Source organism: Festucalex cinctus, chromosome 3 (genome assembly GCF_051991245.1).
Source record: "Festucalex cinctus isolate MCC-2025b chromosome 3, RoL_Fcin_1.0, whole genome shotgun sequence".
Lineage (NCBI taxonomy): Eukaryota > Metazoa > Chordata > Actinopteri > Syngnathiformes > Syngnathidae > Festucalex > Festucalex cinctus.
Genome location: NC_135413.1, coordinates 26,959,273 through 26,986,126, shown reverse-complemented (window position 1 = coordinate 26,986,126; position 26,854 = coordinate 26,959,273). Strand labels below are relative to the sequence as shown.

Sequence of the window (26,854 nt, the reverse complement as noted above, 5' to 3'; positions counted from 1 at the left end):
TGTTTTCACAAGAAAGCAACACACACACATTAAAGCCAAAGTTTATTCAGTTCGCTTTACTATTTTTTATTTTTAAGGAATTTAGATTACAGAAAATAACTGCAGTCACGGGTCACACCATTAGGTACACCTGCATGTGATGTCATGCATGTAAGAAAGAAGAAGAAAAGAAGAAAGTCTTTATTCTCAAATAAAAATGTTCGTCTTTATTATTGACAGTGACTGTTAGAAAAGTAATAAAATGTAACAATATTTTCTAGTGTTGCAATGTTTTCACGACAAGGCGTGGTTTCTCCTCATTTGTGGGTTCACACACAGCATAATGTCACTGGAGTACTTTGTTTCTCTTTCTTCCTCTTCTTCCCCCTCCTCGTGGTCGTTGTCTTCTCGATGAAGATCTGTCCGGCTGTCTCCTGACTTCCACATCTCTGCCTCGACGTCGTCCCCCTGCATGGCCTGCGACCTACAGGACCCACTTTTCCTTTCCAGGAAGAAAAGAATAATATAGTTTTTGTCATATTTTAGTTTTTTTCCCCTGAATAATAGTTTTATATTTCCTACACACACATATTTTATATTGTGATGGATAATGTTATATAATTTTCTTGTTTAATTTAATAGTTGTCATTTTATTTCTGCATTTTTAAACTTTTAAATTTTTCTCCAATATGCATATTTAATTAATTAATTTATTTATTTATACAGTCCTGCAATTGGCTGGCAACCAGTTCAGGGTGTACCCAGCACCCCCGCGACCCTTGTGAGGAAGAAGCGGTTAAGAAAATGGATGGATGGCTACAGTGATATGCTAAATGTAAAAATGTTGCCTTTTGTTACTTTATTTGTTTTTAACTTTTTTTTTTTTACTTGTAACAAACAAAACATTATAATAGTTGCCTAAATGTAAACAATTATAATTAAATTCACTTTTATTTTTAAAATATGTGATATAAACACAAAAATATAACAATAAAAAACATTTAAATGGTTTTGCATTGTGTATTTGTATTTTTTTTTCTCCCCAATTGATATATTAAGAATAAAAATGAACGTAAACACTAATAATGTGAAATAAACTTACAATTTGTAGTAGTAACACATCACTCCTGCCGCCGTTGCCATGAGGAACACGGCGCCGAGGATGAGAGCCGTCCAAACAGCTGAAAAACACACAAGACTTCAGCTCAGTGAGCAATGAGCATCTAAAGGATCAAATCCGCAAGTGTGTTTCGCTTTTTCTTTGCAAGTCTAGTGCTAACGATAGAACACAAAATGAACTTTTGTTTTTATTACAGTAATCAAAGGTGAGTAGTCCACCAAATGCCATTAGAAAAAGAAAATATTAAGAATATATTAGAAATATTAGAGCAATATTAGATACAAAAAAAAGTTGGCGAAAAAATAGGGAAAATATGGATATAAAAATGTTCTAAACTTAAAAATATATCTTATGTAATAAAATATACATGTTAAAAAGTATTTTATGAGGAATATCAATATTTATAAAATTTAAAAATGACAAGAAATAATATATAAATGATAAAACAAAATGTTAAGGAAAAAATACAAAAATATAACACGATGAATATAAATATCTTAACACCTAATGTTGTTAGTTAAAAAAAAAAAAAAAAAGATATTAGAGAAGAAAAGTGTTTGAAAATATAAATACCATAATGCAAAACCTAAGACAAAAATTACCAAAATGTTAGACTATTAAAAACAAATTACAAACACCTAAAAATAAATGAAATGACAAATAGAATTGTGAATAATGTGTAACAATGTTAAAAACGGGACTTGAATCTTGGCATGCACTTATCAATAAAAAGACAGCCATGGACGAATTAATTCAGATTGTTCCGGGATGTACCTCTCAAGGGGGCCTTGGTGGGCCTCTGGGTCTGCTGATTGGAAGAATGAGACAGAGCTGTGGTGGATGAGATGAAAGAGGGTGATGAAGTGATGTCATGAGAAGGAAGAGCATGGGCTGAAGAAGAGGGGGAGGAGGAGGGATGGCGAGGAAGAGGCGGAGAGGAAATGGAGATAGGGACTGGGTGGGACATCCGGGCTGGGGGCGCGTTTGTGGTTGAAGTTGGTGAAGGGGAAAGTGCGGATGTTGAGGATGGGAGCGGAGATGCATTGGGTGTTGTCGTAGACGAGGTGACCGTTGGTGGGGTGGCTGTTGTTGAGGGGGACAAAACATGTCCTGTTAACTACAAATGCATGGCAGTAGACATCTGCAATGTTTTACCAATATGTTAAGAAATGATTCCAAACTTGACCACACAGAAAGAGCTCGATTCGCTCACTTCTCGCACGACTATCTTTGCTCCCTTGTGGCATGTGTAAACGCGTACCTGTCACAGTGAAGCAAAAGACGGCAAAAGTCTGCTCTGGCCTGGCGTTCCACTTGACCAATCCCGTTTTGCCGTTTCCGCACTTGCTGCTCGCTGTAAGTCGCGGCACGACGGCCACCTGTTCCGCTACCCAGCCAAACCTGGGTACGCGTTGCACACGTCATTACAAACTTTTGACATATTTTGTCCCTAAAAGGCCACCGTACGCCCTGGTTGAGACACAGCAATTAACCAGAACAAAACCAGCGAATCCGCGTACTTGCACGTCTCCAGCCCGTGTCGCAGTGCCTCCTCCATGTTGGCGACGGTCGCCATGGTGGCGTGATGTGAGTGGCAGGCGGTAGGTGCGGCGGAGAAGTTGAAGGTGTAAGCTCCGCCTTCGATGAGCAGGAAGACCCCGGCGGTACTCTGACCTTGGGAGGCTGCGGACAGAACGCATAGACATTCGGCATGGAACTAGATTTTCATCTGACACAAAATCTACATACATATTGTCGTGTGCTGAAGGTTGGATCCCAAAGCGCAGACACGAACAAGGTTTTAACTATTTATTCACATAACTTGACTAAACGAAAAACAACGAGAATGCATCGAGAATCATGAGACGCCAAGCCCCCTTGGGCTACGGAGAAGCACAGAGGAACAGAGAGCAATAATCCGGCAACCACACACATTTCTCAGACAGCTTATATAGACATTAAATCGATCCCATTGGTTGTGGCTAGACACGTGCGTCCCAGTACTGACATGGAATTATCTGATTGGCTGTTGACCCAGCAACACGATTAAAGCTCCTTGACATCACATAGTTCTTACATCACAAAGCATTAACGATTCTTGACATCACACAACATCATTAAAGATTCTTAGCATCACATAGCCTAAAACTAGTTGAAACTTGATGATGAACATCAGTACAAAACAGACACCTGACCTCACACCCAACGGGTCATGAACTCAACTCAAACTTAACCCAGGCATGACCCCAGACATGAGACAAGACCCAAACATTACTCCTGCATGACCCGAGTCATGACACATCTATGTGATAATTTCAATATCAGTAACCCTAACAACCTTGACACAAATTAAATTCTTACTTTTTTAAAGAATGTTTTTTTTGTTTTTGTTTTTTTGTCCACACTAGTCTAAATATGGCATTCTAATTGATTTCAAGGAATAATAATAAAGCAGATTTTCATCCATCTCAGGGGCCGCCATTTTGGGCAATACCGCCCTCTGCTGAAACTAACGTTACAACAACCGTCCACACCCTTGCATTGCTCACCTGTTTTCTGGGTTTGGTCATGTGACACTTGCAACACAAACTATAAACTCTATAAATTGACCGTATATCCTAATTCTAAACCCAAACTGTACACCTAATTGTAAAAAACCTACAACAAACTCCCATCCTATACTCGTGGCCTAACAATAGCCCGAACTGAAAAAAAGAAGAAAAAAAAAGAAATTGATTTTGCCTACGGAAGTGTGGAATGTCCAAAGTGCAGAAAACACTTTTTTCTGGGCTACATCGTTTGAACATACTGAAAAGTCATTCAAACGTCTTGATCAAGTCGTTCAAATGTTTTGGTAAAGTCATTCGAATGTGTTATTAGGCTAAATACTAAAACATTGCATTTTTGTCTCACAACGCCACAGGGTTTTGGTTTGCACATGTACAATTGTGGCATTACCCAGTGGAATTATGGGAAAATACTATGATGTAACATTATGGGAGGGTTTTAATGCTGCGTTTGGACTATTTGGCCTAAATTTTACCAATAGGCCTATGTAGTATGAATGACATATTTGGGATTGGAAATTTCAAAAAAGTTCCATCATTAAACAAAACAGCAATAAAGAAAAAAAATGACATGGTCCACATTCACTCATATTTTCAAAAAAAAATTACCAATATTTAGCAAAGTCTGCCAGTGTATGTAAATTTATGAGCACAACCGTATAAAAACTGGAGGACTCACCATTGTATTGCATTAGACTGTGTCCAAAAGCATTCACATTAAAGCACCCATGACAGAATCATCACCACAACCTCCGTTAATGTTGGTACCTGTGAAGAGGATGGAGGTGAGCATCAGCGTCAACAAGCAAGTCAACATGTTGGAAGTGGTCCAGTCCTCCGCCACCACCGCGATGTTCAACCGAGCCACGACACAAAGCCAATGCGGCAGACAAACGAAGCAAAGCGACTCCGATGGATGACGGGGCGGAAACAGGAAATGAAGGTCAAATCTGCAGCATGGCCCGTTGACCAGATAACCACCAAGACCTCCACTGTTAGCTAACTAACTTGCTTTGCTGTTAAACATGGTCACAAAATTCTCTTTAAACACATTTCCGGCAAGGAGACAATATGATTCCATCAAGTTTCTATTTGCAAATCTTGTATTTTTTTTTTTTCCCTGCCGTTTTTGTGCCTGGTCAGCGTTAGGTCGACACATTGGGAAAAGTGGAATTTCCGCTGTAATGTTCCCGTACTCCCGTTGATCCTCTCACCTTCACTCTAAAGTTCATCCGAAGGCCTAACGAAATTGTTTTGGTCTCACAGAAGCTCATCAGACACCCATCAGCAAACCCAAGAGACCATTGCAAAGCTATTTTTGTTGGCGTTAGCATCACGATAAAGTAATTACAGTAGTAGTGCCTGACAGATTAATCAGCCGATATTGGCTCTTTTAAAATTGGCCGATTTTTGCCGACATTTTTTTTTTAGATAATGTTGAACCCCCTTCTCCTCCAAAAATGGCTTAAAAAAACAGCTGATTTTTTATTTTTTTTACTCTCTGTTGTGAAGTTAAATGAATACTAGAAGACAAAGTATTGTAAAAAAAAAATAAAAAAATTAAAAAATAAAAAATAAAATGTTCTGCCTATGTTATTGTTGTGTTAAGGCACCCAAAGATATCATAATAATAATAATAATAATAATAATAATTATTATTATTATTATTATTACTATTATTATTATTATTATTATTATATTTTCATTAATCGGTTATCGGAAATTTATTCTGACAAACATCTGCAGGAATCTGCCTAAAAAAAAAAAAGTCCATATCGATTGGGTCCTACTATGGGGTCAAACATTTTAATGTTTCATTGCAGAAACAGTGCACTTGAAAAATAGCTAATGATTGCCTTAAAATGGCATTAAAAATGTTTTCAATAACTATGATACATTGCAATTGACTTGTAAAACGTACAGCATTAAATGTGCTTCCGATTGGTATAAACAACTACAATAGATTTATCCAATAGAAACTATGTTGATTAGAACTATATTGTTACTTTGTGCTTTGCTTTTAAACTTGTATAATTAACATTAAAAAATAACTTGCAATTGTTTACTTAAAGCATTGCCTTTAGGGTTAATAAAGCTTTTATAACAAAGACAGTTAAAGTTCTCTGGTGTCCTAAGTGTTCTCTTGTTACCTGACGATGAATATTGGATGAAACTCGGGTGATGACCCGGCCGGCGTGAAAAGCGCAACCTCACTTGGGGGAAGAAAATGCGGCTCCGAGCCAAATCCCACACGGACCTGCGCTCGTCCGGCTCATCCGACGACGGCCTCGGAAAGTCCCTCAGCATGAGCGGCGTGCGCTTCGGGACCGGGACCGCGGAGGCGCAGGAGGGATCCCGACTTCTTTCCAGGCCGGCCCGGAAGCCCCTGAGAGTGGCGAGGCCCGTCAGTGCCGGCGTGAGCTCCAACGAATCCTTTCTGCACGTCAATCACCTGCAGGGAGAGCTGGTTCGCAAGAGGAAGGTGAGGGGAAGATCTAGTATCCATCTTTCACATAACTGTGATATCAGAAGTATCACGATAGGGTGAATTACTTATATTGTGTATTTAGTAGGGATGTAACGATAAATATCGTGATATCGCGATATTAAAACTGCCACAATATCGGCATCATGTCACGATATTAAAAGCAGCACATCTGTTTAAAAAAAAGAAGTCAGGTTGATTTCCATTTGTGCAGTTCTAGCACCCTCTGGTGGCTTTTTTTTTTTTAAATGCAGTTTAATTTTCACAAGGCATGTTTTGGCCCTTCTAAGTTTAAAATCCACGCTAATGGTCAGATGAAGGGGAACGTAATATGTGAAGAGTCAATATGTGGAGGAATTCAACATGTGTGCATTAGCAAGTAAATGCCTTAATATTAAGTGTTATTAGAGCTTGTCGGTTGTTTATATGCTGTGCCATTATGTTACAAAGCACAATACTGTTTTTTTTTTTTTTTTTTTTTAATATCGCCAACCTCCCCACAATATCATGATAATTATCGTACCATAACATTCATATCGTGATGTTTGCATGCAGATACAGTAAACGTAATTTAAAAAAAAAGATGAAACAGCATCTGTTTGATGCAATAAAAAAAATGTATTAAAAAAAAACACAAAAAAACAGGTCACCAGCTAGCCTAGCTTTCATGTTACTAAAATGTGCTCTTACAGTTTTACTATAAAGCTGTGAACTGACTAACATCAAGGAAGGAGATGATATGAGCAAAACATAATGCTATCACTACAATATTTTGCCACTGATATCAACAGCATCATGATACAACAATAACAATTATATTGGAAGAAAACAATAATTACGGTAGTACGAATGAAAACTTCATATTATAAATTTGTGTTGTTCCGATACTGTTTTTTGACCCCCGATACCGATACCCAGCTTTGCAGTATCGGCCGATACCGATACCATACCGATACTTACGTTTGTTTGTTTTTTCCCTCAACATGAAAAAGCTGCCCTGCTATTGGTTCAGAGCATTCAAGGGCCAATAGAATATCTTAGATCGGAATGCAGTGAACATGTCACACATCAGTGAATGTCGTGCACCAGCAAGACACAAGATGCTGCATCCAAAATCCGATATTAGCATTGGAATTAATGGTATCACATGTTACTTGTGAGTACTCACCGATACCGATACCACTGTTTTAATGCAGTATCGGCGCCTCTGCTGATACCAGCATCGGAACAACAATATTAAAAATTGTCGACGATACCAACAGCTAGTATCACTATACATTGATACTTGACAGATTGAATTATTGGCCAGCTGTTCTCAAAATTCAAAAATGTTTCTAACATTAATACTGCTGTCATCCTTAAATGTCTGCCTCCTTTCATTTGGCGGATTTGGGGTTCACTCAGGAGTGCGAGGACCTGAGGAAGGAGAACAAGTTCCTGTCCGACGAGATCCGCATGGAGAGGACCACCTTGCGATCGGAGAACGAGCTCGTCATGAGGAACTTGAGGAGCGTCAACCACGAGCTGCAGGCACAAGTCAAAGACGTATGTTTTGACACTTATTATACATCTCACATCATACACTCAATTGTGACGTACACGTTACATAATTATGTTTTCAATTGTTACACATCGGTATGAATATGTCGCTTGACAGTTAGCTTACATCACAATTGCATCACATGTCAAAATGGCGGCCCAAAGCTGCAATTGAGGACAAGAGGAAGGTAGGTAGTTGCCTTTTTCGACTTCAAAATAGGAAGTATTCCCCTTTGAACTTGGTGATCGGAGTTGTCAAGTCTTTGTTATCTTTGTTTATTATGACATTATCTTGATTTGACATTAACAACAAACAATTCATCATAATGAGCCAACTTTGTCTTTTACATTTGACTCAGACGCTTTGAGGTCAAAAGTGGAACAATCCAGCTCCCCACCTTCCTCGAATGCAGCATTAACTCTCTGAAAGGAAGCGCTCCGCTCATTGAAAAGCATTGGATCATTGTAATTTGATTTGTGAGGATTATTTTGATTAAAAAAATCTGATGAAATATCATTCGACTACTATAACAATCTGTCTGGTTTGTATGCTAGTCACAGGTCACTGTGTAAAGGAAGCTTTTACATTACGCTGCTTTGCAGAAATATCAGAAATGCCCTGTTCAGAATTCTCAATTATTGTGAATTAATACAATGGAAGAAAACATTCTATCCAAGTTACTGAACAAGGCAGACCAAAGTGTGCATATTTGACATTTATCTATATTGCACCATTTTAAAAGTAAGGAAATACTTTGACCTGCATCCAGAAAGGAGGTCATGGATAGTATCCAGTTTCAGCCCTCAAACCGCAGACTCGTGTTGTTTCCTAGCTGAAGCAGCGCTTGTGCCAGAGCCAGCAGAGGGCGGCATTATGCTCGCAGGCCGCCGATGACGCAGAGGCGCGACGAGGGGAGGCTGACAAGGGCAGGGCCCTCGCTGAGGCTCGCGCCATCGCCGGCGAGCGGGACAGAGAGGAAGCCCGGGAACAAGGCACAAGACTGACAGAACGAGTGGAAGAGCTGAAGAAAGAGGTTAAAAAGAAAGAAAAGACACACACACAAACACAATACTGCTCTGAAAGAAAACAATCTCAAAATTTCTTTTGTCTTCAGCGTGCCGATCTTCAGCTGGTTGTGGTTCAGACAGAGAAGAACCTGTTTGAGACGCAGCTGAAACTGGAGCGAGCCACCGCCGACAAGCAGGCGCTACAGCGGGAGAACGAGGACCTGCAGGAGAACCGGGACGCCCTTAGGGACAAGCTGAGACAGACCACAGACGAGAACCACCAAATCAAAGAGAGGCTTGTAAAATTCTGATAAACAAGGGAAGAAGAGGAAACTGAAATGAAACCACCTAGCTTCTTTTGATAGATACACAAAGCTAACATTGTATGTTTTCTTTGTTTCACGTGTAGCGAATCCGTACAATTTTTTGCTCACATATCATCAATGGAGTTCCATTGTGAATAGTGACAAGTCGAGAAGCTGAAACCAAAGCAGGAACCGCCAAGTGTCTTGTTAGCCACATGAGGCTTGCACCTGGATTTATTGCCATTTGAATAGGTCTACAGCTTAAAAAACAAATCCCTCAAATATCAACTAAAACATCTGATAACAGTAATGAAGGTTTGAAGGACAATACAGGGAATACAGCGATGTAACCCAAATGTCAATTTAAGTCAAAATAATTTGCATAAAAATCTAAAATACATTAAAATAAAATAACAAATAAGATGCTGTTAGACTGTCTGCTTGAGGCCCAAGTCTTTGCCCATGTTCGTCGGTGTCTCCTTTTCTGCAACTTTTTATGTCTAGCTTCGTTTCCATGGTAATTGCTTTTCTTTTGGCTGGAACTGATGGAAGACGTAGCTTTCTTCTTTGGGGCCATGAAGTGGAAAAAAAAAAAAAAAAGAGGGCGAAAAAGCCAAAGATACTTCCACAGGTGCACATACACAAGCGCTAGCTAAGAGATAAATAGCGGACGGGCGAACGAGGAGCCAAAATGGCGGACAGGGCCAAAATGGCGGACCGGCGACCGTTGTAAAGTTCAAACGCCTTAGGTCGAGTGCGCCTTGAACTACGCCGAGGACTCTCTGTAATGTGAAATTAAGAAGTTAGTTTCTTGTCAGCCGCACGAAGCTACCATCTGATTTTGTGGTCTTTTAAAATGTTATGGGTCCAAAACCATAATAAACAAGCAATATATCGTCAGTAAAAGTCAGATAACAATCGTTACTTGTAGAGAAGACCTTAGCTAGCGATTTGTATGTAATTCGGTTGGTATCTTGCTCCGATTTACGATAATCAAAATATCCGCCTTTCTGCCTTCCCAGCGAGGCGGAATGGCAACGTCGGTCGGCTGCAGCGCGGGAGGCGAGCGAACGCGCCGAGCGGGGCCGCGAGGAGGCCGAGGCCGAGCGGCGTCTGGCCGAGCGGGAGCGGCGGAACTTGGCGGACGAGTGCCGCGACTGGAAGGAGAAGCACGGGGCACTGGATGGCGTGCTGAGAGCGCAGGACCACGCGAAGGACTTGCGGCGGGACAAAAGCGTGAGACCGCGACGGCACACACACACACATGCAGTACAGTGGTAGCCTACTTTCGAATACTTACGTGTTATTACTTTTTTTTTTTTTTTAAGTTGAAATTCTTCCGTTTGACTTCTGCTTCATTACCTCAAGTACACTGATAAAATCCATAAGTGGGGTTGCAAGTAACCAATATACAATCGATTGTGTTGATTATTTTGTTTATTAATTGGATAAAAATAAAGTTTTGTCCATCCTTCATTAAAATACAGGACATTTCTAGTTGACAGTGCAGAAAATGCACGTTATGATTCCGTTAATGGCTTGGTCTGGAACATCCATCCATCCATCCATTTTCTAGACCGCTTATTCCTCACAAGGGTCGCGGGGGCTGCTGGCGCCTATCTCAGCTGGCTCTGGGCAATAGGCGGGGGACACCCTGGACTGGTTGCCAGCCAATCTCAGGGCACACAGAGACGAACAACCATCCACACACACGCACACCTAGGGACAATTCGGAGCGCCCAATTAACCTGCCATGCATGTCTTTGGAATGTGGGAGGAGACCGGAGTACCCGGAGAAGACCCACGCGGGCACGGGGAGAACATGCAAACTCCACCCAGGAAGGTCCGAGCCTGGACTCGAACCGGAGACCTCAGAACTGGGAAGCGGACGTGCTAACCACTCGACTACCGTGCCGCCTTGGTCTGGAACATTTAAGAAAAAAATAAAGCAAATACATATTTTGATCCAACAAGGATAATCAATCGGCTACTTATGGAGGACTAGAGAAATATCATTTTCCGCTAAGACGCTTAATCCTGATTTGGACTGTATAAAAAACTAACAAAAAAACAAAAAACGAGTATTTACTGATATAATGCAATTAATCATTTATCTGTGCCAATACTCGTGTATTTTTGTGTCAATGATAATTGCCATGAACAAAAAGTTGGAAATTTTTGACAGAAGTGGCAAATGCTTTTATGTTTTACCTTGAATGTGTAAAAAAGGGTGGGATTAAATGTTCTTCCCACTCACTTTCAGGCATGTTTCTACATTTAACATGTATTTTTGTCTTTTTTTTTTTTTTAACCAATGTTGGGATATGTTGCCTGAAATAAACAAAATATGTAAACATTTGATTATCAAAAATTAATTTAATAGATTAGTGATTAGTACCAGCAAAAAGAAATCCATTGGTTGAAATTCTGACAAATGTTTGACCAGACACCATAAAATAATCTGTTTAGTGCCAGGCGAACATCAAGAGTTACTTCCTGTGCATGACCGAGAGTGACCAACGTGTGAAAATTCTCAAAAATGAAGATGGTACACCAAAAAATTTCACGGTGAGACTTGTCATCTTCAAAGTATACAGGTCTAGTTCTGTTTATGGTTGCAGTCTTTCAAGTTTTTTTTTCTCCTTGAAGCAGGAAGGTGACCCTGTTTACATCTCCACAATGATAGAGGCCAACCCTGAAGATCCTGAGAGGTGCTCATCCAGGTAACACAGCAGGAAGACCTTTTCACACAGTCAACAAAAACCCTGACTCTTTTTTCCTTCACCCATGTTGATTTAACATATATAATAAAATAGTAGAAATGAACATTTGAGAAAGCACATCAATAGTTAAGCACTGCTACATGTTCAAAAGGGAGTAGGGAGAACAAAACTTTGTAACAAAAACATTACATAGTCCTACACCGTTTTTCTTTGCATACCTACCTCCTATTTGCCTCCCTCTAGTGGCCAACCAATTAACCATCAAGCCTTTTCCCAGAACCATGTTCCGCGTGAGCGCGCCACATTCGGCAAAGGACGCCGGGCCAGGCCACTTTGACGAGCTGCCACCTTTTGACGGAACGCGCCCCGAGTCGGTGACGGGCCAGCGACGAAGCAGGAAGCTGGTGGAATACTTCTGGATCCCCACGGATCAGGCCTAAAGTCCTTGCAGGGACGATCATTCAGACAAGTGATGTTATCCGTGTTCACTTACTGACTTTATTGACATTAAAGCAGGTGCACAATCATGATGAATTGAGTACAATTATGTTCACTTACAATGACTCAGCAGTTTTTAAAGAGGGATGAGTATGGGGAGAACTTGGGGGTGGGGCACTTGAAGCTTATTATTTCACCCATTTAAATGTGTTAAAAAAAACAAAAAAACAAAAAAAATTTCATGATGAGCATTGTCATTTGTTGCACTTCATGATTTGTTGTTTTAAATAGCAATTAAAATGTGAAGCTTCCATATAACTCATGATCGGCTTCAATACGTTGTGGGCCAACTAGATTGTTAACGTGCCTCACAAAAACGCACTGATGTTTCGGTTAGTGACTTCCAAACGAATGGACCGCAGAATGGAGATCATTCTTGTGACACGTTAGTTTCTCAAGTGACTAATTGGGGCCATTAAAGTTAATACGGTATCAAGCACTGCGTATATTGAGTTAGGTTTAAATTTCAACAAAACAAAAAAAAAAAAAAAAGAGGGGGGGGGGCACAAAATGCCCGCCAGAGGTAGAAAGTCACCGGTGATTTGTTGAGGAACTTTGACAAAAAAAAAAACAAAAAAAAAAAAAACAAAAAAAAAAAAACAAAAAAAAAAAACAAGCACAGGCCGACTAAACCAAATGATTTCACAACCTTTGCTGTTTTGCTCCAGGATGAGTTAGTCAAAAGGAGGGAAGAAGCATTATATAAAGAAGAAGAAAAAAAAAAAAAAAAGTCGAGTCACTCCACACATAGCCGAAGAATGGGGGGGAAGAGGAGGAAGGAAGTGGGTGGTCTTGGACGAGGCGGTGTCGCTTGTTAGTGGTTATTCAATCGATCGCTCAATGGTGGAGGTGAACGCAAAGGAAAAGGCAAAAGTGTAATAATAGCGCGTGGCGGGCGCCTCTTCAATCGCCGTCGTCCTCAGACTCCTCCTCCTCGGCCGTCTCCAACCACGTGAGCCACTGATTGACCTGAAGGAGGGAAGTGCAGCACAATTCGGTTCATGTGCAAACTTTTCAGGTGGTCTGTTGCTGTGCTTGAACAACTAGAAATTGTCCAGTAATTGGGGATTATTTGAATAATTGAGCCATACGCCAATTTACATGCAGTGCAAATAAAACAACGGAAGTTGACGATACCTGGAACAAAGCTTTTCCTTTCCCAGGGAATTCTTGGGTGATGTCTTCTTTCCATGCGAGGAAGGCTTCTTCTTCAATGATCTCCATGTCGTAGAAGTTGACAAAGTAGCGCAGCAACATGCCTTGAAAAACGCAACGCAACTAAATATGCAGATTGACAGTATACAATCCATTGTATTCACTTCATGAGGTACACAATCTAATGGTGGCGGACCAAAAAGTGTGTCTTTTATACTGCCTGTATAAGCCCGATTGTCTTTCTAGTGTTTTAATCTCTTTACAGTTCATATTCAAACAGTATTTCTCACACCAACTTTATCATCACACCAGATTACTAATACAACACCACAAAGTAAATCTCAGATTAACATATAGTTGTGAGAAAGTGCATACAATAAGGTTAAATCCTGGTCCACTGGCCATAAATATACCACAAAATAGTTTAATAACATATTACATCTATGGACAACTACATCTATTTTCTAAGAACCCGATTTTCACTTTAAAAACCATTGATTCACTGCAAGTAGTTCACATTTCGATTTGTGATGGGCTCCAGCTCACTCAATAAAGAGGAACAGTGCTATAGAAAAAGATGATCTGATGACTTTCACACAGGCAACAATTAAACTGGGGTGGTACCTAATGAAGTGGCCCAAAGGGGGCGGCGTACCTTTTGGGAAGCCGTTGGCGTTGCAGTGCACCTGCAGGGCATAGAGGGCGCTGACCTGCAGCTGGGTGTGGTCGTGCAGGAACTTTTGCATGACGGGTTTGAAGGCCAGCAGCAGCGTCTTCTCCTGCTCCAGCTGCTCCTTGGAGGGGGCCGACAGCTGCTCGTCGCCCTCGCACATGCACAGCTCCTGGGCGATGTACTGCAGGAAGCTGAGGAAGAGCGGAAAAAACAAAACAAAACATGGTGACGTATTTTGACTTTTATTGTATTTTTTTTGCTCTTTGCTCCTACCTGGTCATGAGGATGTTGACGAAGCCTTTGTCGGTGTGGAGCTTGGGGGAGATGTTGTCCTTGATCCACTTGTAGATGGACTGTGGAGACGGGTCTGCCGTGATCTGCTTCAGCAGCTCTTTCTCCAGCTTGAGCAGCGGGAACAGGAAGCTCAGGCCCTTGCCCTCCAGGATCTCCAGCATGCGATCCTTGTTCTGGTCGATTTCTGCACGGGGGATGAGATGAGGGGTTTAGCAGTGAAGTGATGCTTGCCGATGAGTTTCTTCCAGGGCTAAATATGCCTGAAAGGAGATGACTTCAGAGCTTGCACTGCCTTTTTACCGTCAGGCATTAATCATGGATTTGGATTTTTGGTTTTTGCTAGACTCCTTCTATAGGATGAAGCAACATTAACAATCAATCCAAAAAAATAATGAAATAAATAAACTGCCCGAAAGTATGCCGGTCACACTTAACGCCAATTCTCCAAACTTTATTCCCTGGCACCGAACACAAAATGGTTGACCAACAGCACACAATGCTAAAATACTGCTTTATTGGGTTTATTGGGTCTTGTGGTGAAAAAGGGGGAGAAAAAAACCCCCAAAAGGTAAATAGGTACATATCTTCTGTTACGGTTCTAATATGGCAACTTGGCTGGATCGGTGTGAAAATCTCTAGTCTGAAGCTCCTTTTACATTTGTGAGATCATTTTTCTCCCCCAAACATTTAAAAAAGAAAGTCAAATTAATTGAACATTTTTCTTTAAAAAAATAAAATAAAAGGACTAATTTATTTAAAGTATTAATCTCATAATATAAATTATTGAAAATTTGATTTTAAATTTTACATAAAAGTTCCACTTTAAGAAAAAAAAAAAAAGCAAATGAAACATTCATAAATAATACGACTTAATTATTTCACATACACGTTTTATTTTATTATGAATGATTGGTCTATCTGCCCATTTACTAAAGCACAAAAATATGCTTATCTCTGGTTTAGGTGCAAATAATGCAAAGTTCTGATTCATTTCAAAAGAAGGACTGAGTACTGAAACATGAGTAAAATAAACAATTTTGTATTTTATTATGTTAATTTAATTATATATACACATTAAAAAAAAAAGTGAAAATACTAGAATATTAAAACTTCTCACATTCATTTGTTTCTTTTTACCTTCTCAAAATAACCTGGTCCATCTGTGTCTTTTAAAACTATGTGACCCTTGAGCAGAAGTTTGGCCAGTCATAGACAAAACAGTCTTCAAACATTATAGTGTGTAAAAATAATTTTTTTACCATCAGGCATCAATCCTGGATTTTTAGCGTCTTATTCAGGGCATCTGAACGGATGACATGAGTAGCTCATAGGCCTGTTCTAAAAATATCTCATCAGTTAAGGGACTAGAGGTGGGAATCTTGGGGCACCTCACGATTCGATTGCGATTACGATTCAGAGGCTACGATTCGATTATAAAACGATTATTGATTTCCCCCCCAGGCAGCAGAAAAAAAACAATGTATTTTTGTGCTTTTAATGTTTCGTACATTAGTTACAAAAATAGTACAAAAGTCCTCTCAGGCCTACATAAACTACTATTTCAGTATCAAGTTAACAGTTCAAAACAGTAAATAAAATACTCAAGTCCTCATTCTGTAACAACAGCTTTTAAGTATATTCAGTCTTCAACAGAATAAAACATAGCACTGAGCAAAAATATATTATTTTTATCCACTCAAAAGTGCATTGAGGTATAAATGAAAGACAATGTGAACTACTACTTCAATACAAATGCCTAAAAAAAAAAAAAAGTGCTTTCCTGCTTTTTAAGTTGTGTAAAGATGAACATGTAAACATTAAAGTTTCTCAGAGGTACAAAAAAAAAAACCCTCAAGTGCTTTTCTGCTTTTTAACTTGTGTAAACATGAACGTGTAAACATTAATGGGATCGTTCGGCTTTTTTAACATGAATCTCAATTTGATCCTCACCTCCCGTGTGTGCGATCAGCACTGACTTACCCCTGACAGCGTTCGGTGACACGCGTTCTGGTTCGACGTTGGACGAGAAGAAAATAAAAAAGAAATAGTCCAGCAAGCTGGCTGGGGTCTCGGAAATAAAATGTTTTTCTTCTAAAAACTTTTTGTTTTCAAAAGCGTGATACATTTCCACCACAATACTCTTTTCTGAATAAAATCAGACGCCATTACCGCCAGCCACTACTTTTCTGTTCGTTCGTTCGTATCACTGCGCGGCGCCCTGTAGAACGCTAACCGACGCACTGCAGCCAGCTAGCTGATACTTCCGCCTGAAGTTGTTTGCCTTTTCAGCAGGTCTGATCTCACGAAGAGGTGGGTTGGTCAGCTCAGCCATGCGTGTTGTTGTTTTGAATCTCGAGGCGTGAGTTGTGGATGTGTACTCTCGGTCCGTCCCAAAAAGCGTCCCGAAGACCGCGCGCGCTACTGCGTTTCAGTTCCGCGTACTTTTCGCTCGTTTCGCTTCCCTTGGCATATTTATATAATCGGAATTTGGACGTTTGTGAATCGTTCTCGATTGTTCCACGGCCGAATCGTGAATAATCTAAGAATCGGAAATTTTGCACACCTCTATAAGGGACACAGTGATTTTGTAGGAATGTTGTAGACTTCTACAATCATATAATGATTTTTTTCCTAATAATTGTGAGAAATCATCAATTCAATATTAATAACGTAGTTAAAAAACTGTTACATTTGATTTGCGCAAATTTGCTATTTCAAAAACGTATATCAAGCATTAATCAACAGCCAAGAAGCAGCTTTCAGCTTCAAAATTGTTGGGGGGGAGCAGCCGGGTAACTTCCGACTGGAAATTGGCAGTGTGAATGGTTGTCATACAGGTGACGAGCCGTTGGACCTTACCCGGCAGCATCTTCTGCATGTTGACTTTGCTCTGCTGGAAGATGTCGGTGAGCCACTCGCGGTCCTTCAGCTTGGCCGTCTGCTGCAGGCAGAGCAGGAAGAGCGGGAAGTGGGTGCCGTTCTCTAGCGGGTGCGCCAGCTCGGCCACGCTCACGAGCTCGGCGATGACGGCCCGCGCGGCGAACTGGGCCAGGTACGACTTGACCAGGGGCACGTCCACCTCGATCTTGGGGCACTGGTCCAGGACGTTGAGGAAAGCCTGGGAAAAAAAAAGCGGAAGACGTGACCACGCAGCCCCCACTGCCAGCTGGGAGACGAAATGATGCAACGCAGACCTGCATGAAGTTCTCAGCTGTGATGAGTCCATCCAGGCGCAGCGCGTGGATGAGGGTGCTGGCGTGCTCCTTGTCCTCGTCGGGTCGGTCCAGGGAGCACACGATGATCTTGCTCAGCATCTCTGGCAGGAAGTGCTTGGGGGCCTTCATTTCACGCACGCCGCCGACCGCCTCGCTCAGGTTCTTGCTGGTGAAGTACTCGCTCATGGTCGCCTCCTTTTTGAAATCAATCCCAAATTCATCATCTCTGAAACTTTCAGTGAAAATCTATCAGCTCATACATTAGGCAGGTTTTTAATTTTACCTTTATATATAAAAAAAAAAAAAAAAAAAAAAAAAAAAAAAAAAAAAACACGATACAAATATGAAGTACGAAATAAGCACCAATCACCGATTGATAAACAATCGGGGGAAAAAAATGCTTCTGTAATACATTTTTATGCTAAATTAAAATGAATGAATGCAATTAGTCGATTAATTGATTCTAAAAATGTTCGAAATTTTCAGCACTAGCTTGAAAGTGCTCATTTCTAGTTTGCTGATGCTAATATTGGTAGTGGTGACCTACCGTCATCTTCAGCAGCTCCTCCCTGGCAGGAGGCGGTTTCTTGTTGGTCTTGGGAGGCTTCTCTTGAATGGGAGGCGGGTTGGTTTTCAAGCCAAGCTGAGGGGGCTGAGGTGAAAGGTTGCGTCATTAAAATACACTGTGTGCAAATAACACACTTATTGCCCATTCCTCTCTTCTTCTTTTTTTTTTTGGTTCAGGTGCAAATAACCCAAAATAATGGCAAACAAACCATCCAATTAACAAATTGCTACTTGTGCACTGCCATTAAATGGTCTTAATTTATTTTCCTTCAACCCAGACTTGTTTCCATTAAAATTCCCAAATTTTTTTTTTTTAGTTGTAATGTGAACCATCAGAGGGTAATTTTTTTTTCTTTGTGTTGCAAGCCAAAATTTGTGTTACAAGCCAGTTTCAGATACATGAATGAAGCAGAGGGGGGAAAAAATTTAAATAAATATATGGCTGCACCTTTTAGTCATTGATACACTAATTTCATAATTCAGAACTGAGTTAAAAAGATGTACTGTAGCACTGTAAGAAAATATGTGATATTGATTTGTGTTGAGGTAATTTTCTGCAACTAGATGGCACAATCACATTTGTAAGACTGACAGCTCAATGCATTTTTTTTTCATATTACAAGCTATATATTCTTTAACATGAAGTAACTTGTGAAAGTTTGCACATTTTCAAAATCGTAAAATACAACTTGACCCCAGTCTCCACAAATATATGCATTATTATAAAATGTATTACAGCTAAATTTTGAGGTGGACATGTCTGCTGTGTTGTGACTGAAATTCCCCCAATAAGGCTTTCCAAGTAAATCGGTCAATCGGGTGTCAAAAAAATTAATGGCGTTAAAGGAACTTTAAATTAACGCACTAATTTTGACACGCCTACTCTAAGCATATTCAGTTCCAAACTTGGTCACACAACAAATGAAATAAACTTCCATCGTACATATATTTTGGAACACCCTGTCCAGTTGAAAAGTGACACCTGCACGTGACCAGCTCACCTGTCCCAGTGGTGGAGTTTGCGTGCGAGGGGGCTGGGTGCTGGGAGGCATCATGGAAGGGATCTGCGGTGTGAGTTTGGGAACCTGGCTCTTGTTGAGGAGGAATGACTGAGCCGGCCGCAAGCTGATCTGTGGGTGGAACACGCACACACATACACAAAAAAATAGCATTCGTCTCACATTTTAGCAAACAAAAACACCGCCTGAGCACCAACTGTGGCCATGCTCTCAGATCTCATAATCACAGTCAGAGGACCACCAACCAGCGTGAGGAAGAGGAGAAAAGGAGGAAGGAGAGAGTTGGAGGACGGAGAGAACTGGCGGCAGTTTGCTTCCTCAGAATAACGCGTCTTTTTATCATCAAAGAGCACAAGGGGGAAAAGGCGGCGCACGCTCGCGGCTGCAACGCAGAAGAATGACCAAGAGTTACCTCATCCGCGTTGAGCTGTCCTTTCTTGCTGAAGCGTGGGGGCAAGTCCTTGGACTGGACCTGCTGCTGGGCCGTGTGGTTCTGGCTCTGACTGAGGAAATGCTGGTTCTGCACCTGCGCGGACAGAGGGGACCGTGAGACGTTTGGGTACAAGATGACATGGCAGGACAGGTAAGGCGCTCGCTCACCTGGTTGGACTTCACGAAGGAGGACTTGGGCCCGATGTCGAACTGCGACTGCGGCTGAGGAGCGATGTGGCCGCCGTGGCCGTTGAAGAGCGGGTTGGTGCGATGGCGTCCCATGGTAGGAGAGTACCTGTCCTGAATGACTCCCGGTCCTGTTCCAATCCCACTGCCTGGAGGAGGGACGCATGTAAAAAAGCACGTGAGAATGTTGAGTCAACTAAGCAAGTCATAAGAAAAAATGAACACAGCTAATACAGTCACTCCCAGAAATTTTCACTGAAGCAACCCCCTTCGCTCTCAGCTGTTTTACTGGATTTTGACTGATTTTGTAAGGCCCACAGAATATTGTGTTCTACTGCTATAAAAATATGGTACCTACCAAAAAAAAAAAAAAAAAAAAAAAAAAAAAAAAAAAAAAAAAAAAGATTATAATCTGGACTTTATATGGAAGATAAAAAAAGAATAGAATCTCTTCTTTCATCAGGGGAAAAAAAAAAACATTATCTGTTTCCATTTTGCAGCAATTAGCATTAAAACATAGCGTAGTTTCATCGATATTCACATTCCTAATGAAAACACTGTCACAAAGAACTTGTTGCAACATGGCCCTGGCTGATATACTCTGCTGCCGACCTGCAGGCCATTCTTGTAATAAAAGCCACCTCTTCATGTCAGAAGCTGCATCAAAGCCTTCTGCATGCTCTTGTATAAATAAAAAATTAAAAAAAAAAAAGTTTTGGGGAGGGAAGGACAAAGTATTAAAAAACTAATTTACATGTTTTTGGGTTTGAATGAGTTAAAAACGGTGCACTCATTTTTGATCAGGAAGAATCTTTGTATAATAAAAGTTATTTCATGCTGTTCCGACAGGCCATTTTAAGGATATTTATAATTTTAAATTAAGTAAATTAAATTTGGGGTCATAATGACCCCTCAATATTTCTAGTGTACAAACAGGAGGGTTCAAACACATAAAAAGAGTTTTAGCATATGAGAAATCCATAAAAGAGGGCGTATTGAAGGTTCATTTACTTGCAAACTCATACCTGGCATTTGTCCAAACATGTCGGCCAATCCGCCAAGCGTCTCCCTGTCGAGTTTCATTCTGTTGGGCATGAAGGGGCTTTCCAGGAAGAAGTCCATCCTCATGCCCTGTGACATAGTTGCTGGGATGAAAACGCCCAAATCCTGCAGACAAAAAGATGCCAGTAAAAAAAAAAAAAAAGACGAGAACGAGTGTTCTGCTCGGGAACGTGAAGCGTTCATCCAAGACCCGCTGACCTTCACTGCGTCCTGTCGGATCTGGTTGATCGTCTTTGGTCCGTTGTCGAGGAAAGCCTTGCGGGGGACCCAGTTGTTCTCTCGCAGCTCCACTGTGTCTTGCAGCAGGAAGCGGATCCTCGCTGGCAGATCCTTGTTGTTCATTAAGGATCGCATACGGCCAAAGTACTGATCCATTAAAGACTGTGGCAACAGAAAAACGCCTTAAGTTTACACAAACGATTCCTGTTACACTGCAGTAAAACCTCCAGGTCACCACAAAAAAAGAAAGGGCGGGAAAAAACAAAACAAAAATACATTACTGGACTGTCATAAACATATCTTTGTAGAATTGATTATCCTATCATTTTAATCTGTTTAATAATCATTAATATTGAAAAAAAACTTTGAAAAAGTTTTGTAATGAACTACTAAAATAAGTGAAATTTGCTGCTAATCGCTCCCCCATGACTTTGCCTTGAGGAATCGGAAAAGTCCTAAAATAGTGACAATGACTCTGAATAGGCTTGTTTTGTTGAATGCTCGAATGAGGGAACTGGTTGTCATGGTAACAAAGATCCTACTTGGCCTTTACATGAGGGGGAAAAGGCGCCCTGAATTGATGTGATGGCTAATTTTGCTGTAATTCTTTATCATTTGTGTACTGTGAGCTAAGAATGTCAGGCCAAGATGCTCGGCAACCACTAAGTGTGGAAAAACCCACAATACTTTGTCACCTTTATAATATAGCCCATCTTGAATGACTTTCCATAAAAGGAAACTATGACTGGAGTGGGGTCTTTTGTGATTGTGCTTACCTTTGCTTTCTCATGGTCGAGTCTCGGCCCGACAGTCCTCATTATCTGACAGAGACACTCCAGATCCTCGCCCATATCCTTAAGTTGGACTCTCTTCTTCTTTTCCAGAAGCTTTGGGAGAGACAAAGGAGAGAGAGTTCGCACAAGGTTTTCAGAAAGGCATCTATCCCAAGAATGGAGGATATGTACCGTTTTGATGCACTTATGAAGGATAGATTCATGGATGAGGTCGAGTTTGCCAAGTTCCCCGATGAATTTAATGTTGCCAAGCATCTTGATCTTGGCAATGGCTCTCTGCTCCTCCTCCTCAGAAGTAAGAGGGTTGTCATGTTTGTCATAGACTGAGAGACGACAGGAGGTGGTTAGTCAGGACAAATTAAGCAGAAACATGTAAAAATCAGCCCCTTCATCAAGCAGACTTACTTTCAACATTTCTGGCACGGTTTTCAAATTCATCTTGAAGCTTGGAAATCAGCAGTCTTCTGAAGGTCTGAAGGAGCAGCACAATTAATGGAAGGTTAGAACCACTTTTAAAAAAACGCACTGAAGGCTGAAAGGTGACGTGGAGAATTAACACGCACTGTGCTCTGCTTTTGGGAGGTTTGGATCTCGGTTGAAGGGCCATCAAAGTTTGGTGCGTCCTCTGCCAAGCGCAGACATAGCTGAGCATAGAGCGAGCTATACTTGGGCTCTTCTAGGGCTTTGTCCACAATCTGCACGACAAAGAACAAGCGGTTGAGTCACCTGGTTAACGCGTACGCCTGCGTACACATTGAGCGCTGCGTGTGCATATACGTACCAGCAAGATGATACCTTTAAGGACGAGTTTGGAGTCTACGCCCACGTTGAGGAGCTCAAGGCATAGCTTGTCAAACTTATCAGGCGTGAGTTTGTTGAGTATGCTGGAGAAATGAGAACAAATGTGTCACCAAGGATATCATCTTTGTATTTGGGTTTCAAGAAAAGCATTTGATGGCACTGATCAGCCCTGATCTAAGACCAACAGACAAGTCCAGTTGTTTTATGAAATGACAATATTCACAGGCACATTCAATGAAAAGTCACTTTTCCAGAACACATCCTCCGTAAATCCTCTTTGCAAGGCTGGCAAATTATGAAGGGGGGCTGAATGTAGATGACGACGTCAAAACGCACGTTTGCTTACCCTCTCACTTTCCTGAAGATGGCATCGTGCCGCTCTTTTTCGTTGCTGGAGTTGGCATCTCGTCTAGTGCTTCGTGAAGGAACCCATCTCTGAACGCTTTGCCCTGGGGTTTTCCCCAGGAACTCGCTGGGGAAGCCCAAAGGAGAACGTTCGTATTTCACACGCCACGACTGATCACTTCTTCACTCAAAAATCTCAATTACATGGCTGTTAATAACAATTGTGGGTTCCTAGTGGCGATTAAATCGTGTGCAGATGATTGGTGAGACGTTACAGCAATGTTTCAGTTTCAACAAGTACGGGAGAGCGGTCGACGCGGTGACACACCTGTTGCCGACAGTCTTGGGATAGTGCTGAGGTGCACCCCTACCACCTCCTCCCCCCGAAGAAGCACTGCACCAGGGAGAACAAGCCAAAGACAAGCTATAAGATTTACATTCCAATAAGCCTCTGTTACGATGATGAGGAGCATATGTGGCAACTGTACATGAATTCGTAAATACTGCATTGAGTTCATTTTTGTTTCCCCTCATAATTTATTTGAAAAAAAAAAGAAGCATGATATAGCACAATCTAATGAGCTTCAGTACAAGAGCTGATAATGGGAGCAGTTGAAAAACATGCATCTACAAGTCAAATGTAGCACATATTCTTCTTGATAACTTCTTAGCATGTCAGATTTAGAAATAAAAGATTAAGATAGTATATTGCTTAACATATGCTACTAGAGCACCTGTCACAAAAACGAAAAAGCCTCCAGATCCTGAAGAGTGCTTTAACGTGAATTATTTAAATTTCAACATCAATGTGTGATTCCATCCTCAAAAACTGGCCCATTTTTGCATTTCAAGAATGCAAGTAAATGACTTGATTTTGACTTGCTAATGCAAATACTGCACTTACGGGTAACTATGTTTCAATATATTCAGTTCTTACCTAGATGTCGTACAAACGGTCAATAAGCGATTTCCCTTTTTGTTTTGTTTTTTTTCCCCTCATAGCAAAAACTTATTAAAAAAAAAATAAATAAATAGTCTTTAAGGTAACAGGTTGCCCATCTGTGCCGTAAACCAGAAATCAAATAAAATGCAAAAACAAAGAAACCTCTGTCTTTTCTGTAGCAAAATAAAACTCTACTTAAATTCCAGGAGGGTGTCACCAAAGCCGTATATTAACATGTTAAACCTGTTGCTTATGACTAGAAGAAAGTTTTTTGACGCACAACCTACTAATAGTGGTAGCCACAATTTTGTTGACTCCAGTTGGAAAAAGATTTTTTTTTTTTTTTTTAAATACAAACTTTGTCTTCATTCTAGTCTAGACCTACGTTATTTTACATGTACACTGGGTGCTGGCCTAAATCTCTCTTTTTTTTTTTTATTGCTGAAGTTCAGCAAAATTTAACAAAGACATTCATTTCTGGTCCATGTTGACATTTCCAGTATTAAACACTAACACGTTTGTAATGGCAGATTTGTTTTGGATCTTCCTGAATTGGGTACCTAATAAAATATCCAAACACAAATAATAAGTAAACAAAGCAGTGTATTGTTGTCAAATGCACTAAGTACTTTAATGTGACAATATACTTGAGTTATAGATATACACTGATTGGTTTATGCTCAGAGCCCACTACAGTCCATCTGGTGGTGGTAGCAGGCGTGTATGCTTTATCTAACACCGCATCATTCTCACACACACACACAGTCGATGGCGTGCACACTGCAGCAAGATTGTGCTGCCATCCACCACCCAGAGGACGCAAATCATCACAAGGCTGGTATCATCAGAACAGAACATCGCCCCCTTCGTCCTCCGCCTCCTCACTTTGCCCCTGCTGCTGCACAAACAGCCATTTTGAGCCATTGCCATATCCTGCTTTGTTCTCTGCTACCGGAAGCTACACGGAGGAGGAATAGGAGGAGGGGAAAAAATAGAAATATAGTACAACACAAGAGTATTATTACCTGAAACGAGAAGCACCCCCTTCTGCAATCACACTCTCCACTTTGGCGGCTTGACAATGAAGAATAGTGGAAAGAATAAGGATAATAGGAAGGGATGAGGGGGAAACGGTGCTGGGGAGGAAGAAGAGGAACAACAATCGAGTCAATAGATGAGCAATCACACACTAATCGTGATCAATAATCCAAAATGGAATAAAGTTGTTTTATTTCTTAATTAAAACCGCAGTAGCTTCCTTTACAGCCTGGCCTCGTCACTGATGAATACGCACAATGTGAAAGCATTCATGAAACAAATGCGACAATGTTCGCATGATACAGTGTGTACACATTGAATTTCTTTGTCATCGGTTGGGCATTAGTGGCAAGACGTGGAAATAGTCATTCGTGGCCGTCTTTGTTAGAACAAAGCACGAACCCACCTCTCTGGGCTAGCCGGCTAATGCTAAACTAACCCGGCTAGTTAGCGAGACGACGGCGCTTGCTTAAAAAAAAAAAAAAAGCGCTGACAACGCAATTGTCGACAAAATACTTGTCAGTTGCATTTTAATTGATAACAACATACAATTTGCGACTAAATGGCCGATCGGGTTGTGGGGGCGGGGGGGGGGGATCACTGACGTTCCAATGCAGCAGAGCGGGGCAAGGCACCGTGGTTAGCCGCTTACTGGAGCCCCAATTCGAACACCGCATTCGAGTTTACTCTGATCGGGTAACAATAAATTGCGTTTATTATCACACCAAATCGGACGACTATCAGTGAGGCTCCGATGCCGTTACAGCCAAGGGTGGGCTGCTCACAACCGGCTCCGATGCTAACACGCTAACGGCTAGCGCGTCTAGATAGCAAATTTTTCACTCGTCAGCTAGCGTGACGCCATTTTGGATCAACCGGTGCGGCGTTTGTGTCGCGGAGAGAAAAAAAAATCCGCCCTACCTTCACCAAGGCACCGTCAGTTTTGTAAATGTTTTGTGACTACCAGAGGGAGAAAAAAAAGGGAACGGTGCTAAAGACAGGCGCTGAGTGGGCTTTCTGGAGGCAAACAGGTTGGCGAGGAGGAGCAGAAAGATGAGCGCAAAACAAAGCACACGCATCAATCTCTCCCTTTTGCTCGCTCGGGCTTGTTTGCGTTAGCTGCTTAGCCGTTTCGCTTAATGTGGGGCACGCGAGTCGCCAATCAAAGAGTTTCGTATCGGTGACGTATATTGTTGCTGCGCCGATTCAGACCAATTAAAAGCTAGAAACACATTATGAGGCGGTACCGTTAAGAACATTAGCCAATGAAATACTTCGCATGAAGACAAGGGACCGCCCTCTTTTGGTTGATTGACGTCCATTTTAACATCTGCAGTGCAGGAAACTTGTACTGTGTTGGTTAATCTTCAAAAATGATTAAATAATAATAATAATAATAATAATAATGATAATAATAATAATAAACGTAGGTAAAAACATTATTTGTTTATGGATAGAATGTATAGGCAAAGTCGTAGCTTTTAACCAGTTGTTTAATTTAATTTAAATTGAATTGTATTATGTTTAAAAACAATAAAAGAGTATTTTATTAAATGCGACTTTTTAAAGTAAGGCTCAGGATAGGCTGACCAAAAGTGAAATGAAAAAAAATGGGAAGAAAAAACCTATGATCCATAGTTAAGAGTTTAAATTTTAGTCACACGAGATTTGCAGAGTGGTTTACAGTATAACTCAGTCTCCACTAGAGTGCAGACTAGTCCCTCCTATTGAGAAGAAACCTGATGTATAAACGCAAATTGGACCTTTTGCCTCATTATGGAATGTGCCCACAAGACCCTCGTTTAAAGCAACAATCAACCACACACACACGCACACACACTAGCCAACGTAATTATCGCTTTAATTAGCCGTGCACCTTGCTTCCAT

General features: G+C 41.0%; 3 protein-coding genes and 1 non-coding gene across 9 annotated transcripts; 1 reads left to right on the top strand and 3 right to left on the bottom strand.

Moving 5' to 3' along the window:
• Nucleotides 1-107: 107 nt before the first annotated feature.
• On the bottom strand, nucleotides 108-10,291 carry lyve1b (lymphatic vessel endothelial hyaluronic receptor 1b). Of its 6 annotated transcripts, none has more exons than XM_077517211.1 (8): nucleotides 8,451-10,291; nucleotides 5,924-7,675; nucleotides 4,346-4,434; nucleotides 2,620-2,782; nucleotides 2,361-2,500; nucleotides 1,874-2,182; nucleotides 1,082-1,160; nucleotides 108-481 (listed from the first exon to the last, which is right to left on the bottom strand). In XM_077517211.1, the coding sequence occupies exons 3-8, from the start codon at nucleotides 4,356-4,358 to the stop codon at nucleotides 274-276; spliced, it is 912 nt and encodes a 303-aa protein (XP_077373337.1). In that variant the 5' UTR covers nucleotides 4,359-4,434; nucleotides 5,924-7,675; nucleotides 8,451-10,291; the 3' UTR covers nucleotides 108-273. The 6 variants fall into 6 exon arrangements, with proteins under 6 accessions (XP_077373337.1, XP_077373335.1, XP_077373334.1 ...); XM_077517209.1 differs by lacking the exon at nucleotides 4,346-4,434 and having other exon boundaries at nucleotides 5,817-6,130; nucleotides 7,491-7,675; XM_077517208.1 differs by lacking the exon at nucleotides 4,346-4,434 and having other exon boundaries at nucleotides 5,817-7,675.
• On the top strand, nucleotides 5,972-12,256 carry LOC144016626 (uncharacterized). The gene is made up of 9 exons (XM_077517966.1): nucleotides 5,972-6,148; nucleotides 7,556-7,696; nucleotides 7,813-7,878; nucleotides 8,524-8,724; nucleotides 8,806-9,805; nucleotides 10,026-10,239; nucleotides 11,473-11,571; nucleotides 11,656-11,726; nucleotides 12,004-12,256. Exons 1-5 carry the CDS (start codon nucleotides 5,972-5,974, stop codon nucleotides 9,007-9,009), a joined length of 789 nt encoding a protein of 262 aa, XP_077374092.1. The 3' UTR covers nucleotides 9,010-9,805; nucleotides 10,026-10,239; nucleotides 11,473-11,571; nucleotides 11,656-11,726; nucleotides 12,004-12,256.
• eif4g2b (eukaryotic translation initiation factor 4, gamma 2b) lies at nucleotides 12,211-26,854 on the bottom strand. Its single transcript, XM_077517965.1, has 21 exons — nucleotides 26,844-26,854; nucleotides 24,955-25,065; nucleotides 23,315-23,380; nucleotides 22,988-23,113; nucleotides 22,622-22,724; nucleotides 22,404-22,535; nucleotides 22,246-22,312; nucleotides 22,012-22,163; nucleotides 21,823-21,933; nucleotides 21,026-21,208; nucleotides 20,791-20,932; nucleotides 19,748-19,914; nucleotides 19,560-19,673; nucleotides 19,130-19,258; nucleotides 18,109-18,213; nucleotides 17,541-17,756; nucleotides 17,206-17,464; nucleotides 14,326-14,530; nucleotides 14,035-14,243; nucleotides 13,362-13,483; nucleotides 12,211-13,193 (listed from the first exon to the last, which is right to left on the bottom strand). Exons 1-21 carry the CDS (start codon nucleotides 26,852-26,854, stop codon nucleotides 13,128-13,130), a joined length of 2,796 nt encoding a protein of 931 aa, XP_077374091.1. The 3' UTR covers nucleotides 12,211-13,127.
• On the bottom strand, nucleotides 19,352-19,500 carry LOC144016831 (small nucleolar RNA SNORD97). The gene has a single exon (XR_013283038.1). It is a non-coding gene; the product is annotated as a small nucleolar RNA SNORD97 (small nucleolar RNA).